This window comes from Triticum urartu, chromosome 1 (assembly GCF_003073215.2).
Source record: "Triticum urartu cultivar G1812 chromosome 1, Tu2.1, whole genome shotgun sequence".
Lineage (NCBI taxonomy): Eukaryota > Viridiplantae > Streptophyta > Magnoliopsida > Poales > Poaceae > Triticum > Triticum urartu.
The window spans coordinates 539,818,905-539,826,744 of NC_053022.1; the positions used below are offsets into that span (position 1 = coordinate 539,818,905).

At 47.7% G+C, this 7,840-nt stretch overlaps 2 protein-coding genes across 2 annotated transcripts; one reads left to right on the top strand and one right to left on the bottom strand.

Moving 5' to 3' along the window:
• LOC125527589 (homeobox-leucine zipper protein HOX7-like) lies at positions 1–1,594 on the top strand. The gene is made up of 4 exons (XM_048692108.1): positions 1–298; positions 449–693; positions 778–857; positions 961–1,594. The coding sequence occupies exons 1-4, from the start codon at positions 46–48 to the stop codon at positions 1,301–1,303; spliced, it is 921 nt and encodes a 306-aa protein (XP_048548065.1). The 5' UTR covers positions 1–45; the 3' UTR covers positions 1,304–1,594.
• A 3,354-nt stretch (positions 1,595–4,948) lies between these two features.
• Positions 4,949–7,603, bottom strand: LOC125527579 (lipid phosphate phosphatase 2-like). The gene is made up of 8 exons (XM_048692099.1): positions 7,070–7,603; positions 6,631–6,941; positions 6,430–6,517; positions 6,200–6,309; positions 6,025–6,118; positions 5,718–5,906; positions 5,557–5,616; positions 4,949–5,340 (listed from the first exon to the last, which is right to left on the bottom strand). Exons 2-8 carry the CDS (start codon positions 6,874–6,876, stop codon positions 5,153–5,155), a joined length of 975 nt encoding a protein of 324 aa, XP_048548056.1. The 5' UTR covers positions 6,877–6,941; positions 7,070–7,603; the 3' UTR covers positions 4,949–5,152.
• Positions 7,604–7,840: the final 237 nt, after the last annotated feature.

Genomic DNA, 7,840 nt, shown 5'->3' on the forward strand with positions numbered 1-7,840 from the left:
TTCCCTCTTTGCCTCATCACTCCAAGACCCCTCCCTTTCCTTGACATGGAGCTTGAGCTTAGTCTAGGCGATCTTCCAGCTCCAGTGAAGGCCAGCACCATGCCTGCGTCGGCGACATGCCAAGGAGAAGACCACGACGACCTTGCGCTAGGGCTACGAGTAACGGCTACCCAAAGAGCTGACCAAGATAACCAGAGGATAAGCATAGAAACTGCGGAGGGAGAAGAAGATAGCGACGAAGCATGCCGCGAACTGCCTGTCAGAGCAAGCCCTTTTCGCCAAGCCTCTTCACAAACAGGTGAGTTGAAGAGAATCCTGCGGAACAAGCTGTTGAATTGATCGGTTTTCGGTTCCCATCCCAGTAGGTCTATCCATATGTTGCTATGTGCTCGTAGCTTCTGTGTCTGTAAAAGTCTTTGTATGCTGATGAGTCTTTTTATCTGTACAGCGAGTGCGAATTCACGCGGGTTTGATGTGAACGCTGCTGTTCCGGTGGATGGCAGAGCATCGATAGCGAGGTCTTTGCCACCGCCGTCCATGCATATGGAGGTTCCTGTGGCACAGGGAGTTGATGAGGAAGGTTCAGAGGACGAAGACAATGGAGGTGGAAGGGTGAGGAAGAAACTGAGGCTGTCCAAGGAACAGTCTGCGTTTCTAGAGGGTAGCTTCAAAGAGCACAGCACGCTAACCCTGGTATGCACCTTCTGCCTGCATATTTTCTTAATCGATCAAAATAAGTGGATGATATAGCTGGATATTCATTCGGCATATATACAGGAACAGAAGAGCTGTTTAGCCAACCGGCTGAGCCTTCGACCGCGCCAAGTTGAGGTCTGGTTCCAAAACAGAAGAGCCAGGTATGTAACAAAATTTATATAGCAGTAATTTATATACCATTTTTTGATGTCACCATTTTCCAAAACAGAAGAGCGAGGAAATCTAACACCATGTTTATCACAGGACGAAGCTGAAGCAGACGGAGGCGGACTGCGAGCGCCTGAAGCGCTGCTGCGACGCGCTGGCACGGGAGAACCGTAAGCTCCAGCGGGAGGTGGCGGAGCTGCGCGCCTCCCGTGCCCCGTACCCGCTCTACAATCTGAATCACCACCTGTCTGGGTTCAGCACGGTGCTCCCAGCGGGCTCATCATGTGACGCCACCACCCGTTCCACCGTCTCCGCCGCGTCATCTCCGGGACTGTCGCCGATGTCCACCTTGTTTCCCGGCAGGCCTCACTTTGGCCCCTTCACCGTCGTCAGCCACCCGGTGCCCCCCCTACGCCGCCAGCCGTCAGCGACATTGTGACGTGGCTGGCTTAGCCTGGCCGGCCCGTTCATGTTGCCTTAGTTATGTAAATAGTCTCTTTTTTTTGTCACCAGTGATGTACACATGTATGCATCATACTTTGTAAACTCTATATAGTTTAGCCAGTTTTATAACGGTAGATGAGCTCGCTTATAGTAGGTGTGGAATTTGCTATTACGTGGCTGACTTTGGAAAGTTGATTTGGCTTTGTAAAATATGATCAATGATGTGGTTTGTAGAGGTGTCATCCTGGCAATTGTCAGGAGACCTCTAATTTCCATTTGTGTACCAGTCACAGTGTAGCACATGCCATTTCATGGTTAAACATTAACTGTGACCCAATGACTCTGCATGCTGGCTGAAAATGACAATGAAATTGGTGATGCTGACCTCTGCAAATTACAATCATTGAGGCTGTATCACTGTCACTACGTATGCGTATGTGTAGGAGAATTTGCCAGTTATGAAACTTCTCTTGGTGGTTGCGTGATTGCCGGCAAAAAGAAACAAACGAGAGGGAGCATGCAACGTGTAGCAACACTGGCCAAATAATCAAACTGCTGTATGGAATTCTGGGTTCCCGCCGGACGCCGTCAGCATCAAGTTGAATATGCGCTGCACAACTGTCACCTAAGTGTACACTACGTTAGAATTATGTCGATTATCTATATAGGGATATAGTTTGGACTCGGAATATGCAGAGGGTTAGGTGTTTAGTTCGAACATATGAAAGTCAGGACTATTAATGAAGTGCACCGTCGCATGGCCAAAAGAGACTAAACGAAGCTGTTGGCTAGACAGGAGATCACGAAGGGGATGGTCCGGGCGACTGTGCCAAGGGTATCCGGACAGGCCATGGGGCATTGAGATGTGTCTGATGGCCACGGCCAACTTGTCGTCGATTCGTATTATGTGATTTAGTTCATGGAAGGAGCACCCATAGTCATGCTCCTAGGGAATGTATTGATATTGGTTAACATACACGTATCATCTCCCTGTTCTTAGAAAAAACATATCATCTCTCTCATCTACTTTTAGTAATGATCTATTTGCATCTTTTGTAACACACTTTTCAATGTCAAGCATTGTAAGATAAGATAAGCTTGGCGATTACGCACGTCGAGACAAGGGGAGAGACACAGGAAGTTGACAGGGCCAGGTCTGGCTTACACCTGTTGAAGTGGACGACCAGCTACAACACTAGAGTAGCATATATTCGCACTCGAAGCTTTGATTGGGTGCTCACATGCCGACGACCACGGCGACACGTGTGCGCGCTCGCTGTCGCAAATGATCCATCCAACGTCGACGCAAACACTTACGCGATCTGAAATCTGAACATCCAATCAATGAATAGTAGATGTTCTGCAGAAAATTATTGAAGACTTTGCTTCTAGAGGTTTGCCACAACACCCTATTCTGAATAGCATGCCTTGTCCGGTGCTCCAGCCTGATTGTATTGAAAGGAGAATCTTTTCTTGAAGGGTATTGAAAGGAGAATTTAACGAAGCCAGGCTTCTGAAGGAGGTTTTGGATGCTTTTGCAAACACCAGGGGGCTGCCCATCAATATTGATGATACTGATATAGTTGCCATATCTAAGTGTCTACAGATCAAATAAACAATTCTGAGTTTCAAGAGATCAAGTAAAAACAATTCTACCCATAAGCAACGATGATGCTGTGGTTAGCTTTACATAAATAGACATGTGACGTCTTTTAGATCTACTAAATCACCATTGTCTTCATCTTCCTGGCCCACATCCTTCACTTGCAGTTTGTTCTTATGGATATTTAGGAATGATAGGTGTTGCATCAAATTGTAGCTTTCAGAAAACATCAAAGCAATCCAAAACCTCCTTGAAACTGAGATAGATATGGGGAATCATGTAATACATAACCAGATGGAGTCTCGAGGAGCCTATGTAACATTCTCCGTGGCAGGGCTAAACCAGAAATATTTTTCTTGAGTTTGCCACTAAGCAAGGCTGAACCATATAAAGTTGTCCTTTCTCTAGCTCGAGGTCAGACCCTCCTTTGTATCCCATGGAAACCTACAGCCATTCATGTCTGGTATGTCTCCATAATCGAGCAAAAATTCATGTCTGGGTTATGCTTTGGTTTCCAGTTTGTTGTTGCTTTGAACTGATAGTAGTTACGCCCTCTGTTCCAGTTTGATTTAAACTTTCAAAACGTCTTATATTTAGGAATGGAGGTTGTACTACTTGAGAAATTGTTTTTCTGTACTGTAATACTCAGAGGGGTTATTTCAGTCTTATAGCTCTGAACTAATGCTACTCTAGCAATTATTGCTCTCCTGCTACCTCAGTACTCCCTCCGTCTCATAATGTAAGATGTTTTTTCGACACTCCATTAGTACTCACATATAAGATTCATTGGCCTGAATTAGTTAATTGGTTATTGTTTATTGTTCATACAATTGATTGCTCTGAATTGTTATTGTTTTATGACCTTGTAAAGGTGCCGTTCCAAGCTCCATTAAATGTTGAATGTTCACAAATAAACCAACAGTTACAGTTTTATTTTGCTTCGAAAGCGGGCTAGCCTATTTGCAGCGGTCCAAAATAAATAAGTAGACCAATACGCCAAAATGTTACAAACAGATTTGGTCCTTGAATCTGTCTATCATCATCCTATTTGCAATGCACCTGTTTGTGGTAAAACCTGTAGGTAGCCGTACTGCCATGATTTTGTCCAAAATTGTCATGAATATATTGGTCATCATTTTATGATATATGGAGAATGATGTTCTCTGATTTGCAAAGTTAAATTCTACAGAAGGACACATTCATACTATAGAATATTAGTTAAGCTTTAGCATATGGATGTCATTCTTTTTGTACCATATGTGTATATCAAATTTGAATGCGATTTGTTTACTAGTAAGTAGCTGTTGCCCGCATTTCACATTTCCTTCAGAAAAAAGAGGAGGAAATGACCAGCTGAGAATCACAAATCTGGGACCTCGGACACTACAGTGTTTCATATATCAGGCAGTATATTTAGAATGGTGAAAAACTTTGAGTTGTTCATCAGATGAATCATTAGTTGAAAAATCAGATAGGTTTTCATTTATGGTTTTGCAATTTCTGGTTGCACACACCTTCCATTGATTTATTTAATCTTTTCGCTTACATTCGAGGCTTTTTACAGTAATGCCTTCAGACCATATACAAATATCCCTGCCGCTGTTTTTCTTTTTCATTCGCCAAATGCTCAAATATGTGTACATGTATCGTTTGTCATACTTTTGACCACCTTAGCTCAAACATGTGGACCCCGCCAGTCATAATAGGTTGTCAAAACACGGCAGCGATCAGACCATGCCCCTAAATCAGTCGGGTTTTTTGTTAAATTCCACAATAGCAGTGGCTATGTGATGTTTTTTCAGGGTGGCTATGTGTTGTATTTGCCACAAAAATGCTTTTTATGTACTCATCGCATCCCCTCAATTGGTTGCATAAGCTTTTTCGAAAAGATATGAGCACTAGTTAACTCCCTCTTCGTTCCCTTTTGGGGCAGCTAGTCAATTCCTAACATGTTAGGTTATGTACAAAATACTTATTTTATTTTGATGCAAGTGATAGCAAAAGTATATACTGCATTTGCATGAACAGAAAATGCACTTGTTTAGGACTAGATCAATGGATTGATTCTGAAAACTCAAGGACTAGATCTACTTCGGTCCGACCACGAACCAAATCGCGCAATTTTATTTGTCTTTACAAGAAACATATACAGAACAAGAGTTCTACTAGTACCTACCTACCTACAAGCTGATGTCTCTGATGGTGCGTGCCTGCCCCCATCCCCATGGTGGTCGTATTCAGTTACCAAGCTCTGCCGCTGCCAGCCTCCATGTTATCCAACGCTCGGCCATTGGTTCTCATCTCCATGGAGGTAACATATTGTACCACGGACAGATCATGCGGCAGCACCGACTGATGGGCATCTGTTGTTCCTTGGTTCTCAGTTTCCGGGTTAGGATTGTGATGTTGGAATGCATGAGGCCACAGCCCTGAAACAGAACAGGTAACATTTCACTTCAGTTATACTGTAGTTGTGAAAAGGGGCTTCATTTCTGTGCATCTGACAATGGCGGAACAAAGAGCAGTGGCATTGTGTATGCACTAACAATCCAGAACAAATGTACTCATGTGGATGTGGTGGTTGCTTTATATATAAAGCGAGGAGAAAACCTATTTCGTTAATCCAGAGTAAATTATAAATGTACCGTGTTTGCTAGCCGGATGCGGGAAGAACTGCAGATAGCAGAACGAAGCAACAACCAGCCCTGCAGAGATACACCCACATGATCAGCAGTCTGTCAGTGCGATCTTCAAGAGATGGAGACACTACTGAACTTATAACGGCTCTGATGGAGTTGGAACGTACCAAGGATTCCACCGGCAAACACGTCCTGCCAGTGGTGCCAGTAGTCTGCGACCCGCGACACGCCGACCATGGCAGCGAAGAGCAGCGGCAGGATCACGATGCAGAGCTTGGCAATGTGTCCGCCCCGGTCAAACACCCTGATCTTGCCGGCAAGGTACCACGACAGGAAGCCCAGCCCGGCAAAGGACCCTGCATTCCATACCAGATGAACATGAGAAATGATCTAGAAAGATAACCAGTTCATGCTACAGTGCAACTCAAACAAGTTCAGATGGTCTTCAGAATTGCAGATGGTGGCCAAGCTTACATGAGGTGTGGCCACTGGGGAAGCTCTTGTGCCCTTCTTTGATGACTTTCGCGTCTCCGTGGCATATGACTTGTCGAGTGACCGCCTCGTAGTTCTGAAATGGCAACTGGATTCAGCATGGCAGATGTTGAAGAAATGGAAAGCTCTGACGAAGCAATTGCGGAAGAGAGCTCACCGGCACCCCGTCAGGAAAGCATCGATAGTAGAAGTTGGGGCGGGGTCGGCCGACGCCGTCCTTGATCGCGTCGGTGAGGACGCCGGTGATGAGCACGGAGAACAGCAGGCCTGCAAATTTCACCACACATCTTTCAGAGCTGATGACAAGAGCAGTGTTCTGAATGAACTGACGCAGTTGCAGTCTGCTGCAGCACAACAATTAATGGTAGCACTGCAAGGATAACCTGCCTAGTATGGCGTGATGCAGGTCGTAGGCATTCTTCTTCTTGACATAGATGGTGGCGAAGATGAGCATCGGCAGGATGACGGCGTATATCTGCAACCATCCACCGGAGCCGACGACGAGCAAGGTTCGTCAGCGGAGGAAAAAGAACAAATTTTGCAGAGATAAGGAAGATATGGTAGGTGGGGGTGGATGGGGGTACCTACCGGGACGGCCCAGACGGGGATGGTGTTGGGCTTCATGGGGTAGCGGAGGTCGTCCATCATGAACTCGGCGACGAAGCGGTGGAAGGGCGTGATGAGGTTGAGCACGACCTCGATGGCGGCGAGGAGGAGCAGCACGATCCAGTCGTACATGTGCCGCCGCGCCATCTTGGCCCCGTGGGTCCTCAGGTACGGGGGCGGCACCCCCAGCTGGATGGGCGCCGCCGCCGCCGGTCCCGGTGGCGGCATCTTGGTCTCCGGCGCGGGCAGGAGGGGGGATTCGATAGATTCGCCGGGAGGATCCTCTTGCGAGCCTGCGGGTTCCATCCGGGGTTAGCGGGGAGGACGGGGAATTCGTGGACAGGGCATGTGCGGGGAGGGAGGGAGACAGACGGAGACCGCAAGTGCGTAGATGACAGGTGCAGTGACGACAGGTACTCACGGGAGGGCGAACGAAGAGCGGAGATTCCTCCTGCCGGAGCCGGCGGTCCGGAGTCAACGGCGGCGTCAGGGACGAGCAGAGCACCACCACCACCGCCTCCTCCTCCTTCCCTGCAGGGACAGCGGCCGCGAGCTTGACGGCGGCGAGCCGCGCGGTCTCTGTTTCTTGCTTGCCTCGGCGCCTCTGTTTCTTGGATTCTTTGCGTTTCTCCGCCCTCTGGGGCTCCGGTCCGGTGCGGCGGCTCCCGATGTCGAACGCCCGCCGCCGATTTCTGCGTATCTGTTTCTCGAATTGATCTCGATGGATGATGCTTCCTCGCGTCTTCCGCGTGTGCTTTTCTCGCCTGAGAATGAGAGGATGGCCAACTGGGAGCGGCTGGCACGGGGGAGGTGTGCTAGGCTAGGCTAGGCTAGGGCGGCTGGCCCATCCATGGAGACTGGACTGGTTCGGGTTGTTGGAATCGAGCGCGTCGTGGGCTGACTTGCCGCTGCTCGTGAGCTGTGACGACGACGATTTCGGTGGTGGTTCGCCGGCCAGGCGCGACCCGTCAACGTAAGCAAACAATATCTTCTGCGGGAGATAAAATCATAAAAATGCTTTCGTTATCTGAGATTTATTATGCGTCGACAGACACTTCATCTTCAAGGCCAAGTCAGCTTCAGAAACTTCGCCGGTGAGCAATCAAGTAGAGGGTCGACACGCCGTCGAGAGGAAACAAGAGAATATCAAATTTCAAGTGAGCGCAGACAACATTCATACGTGCGAAACGGT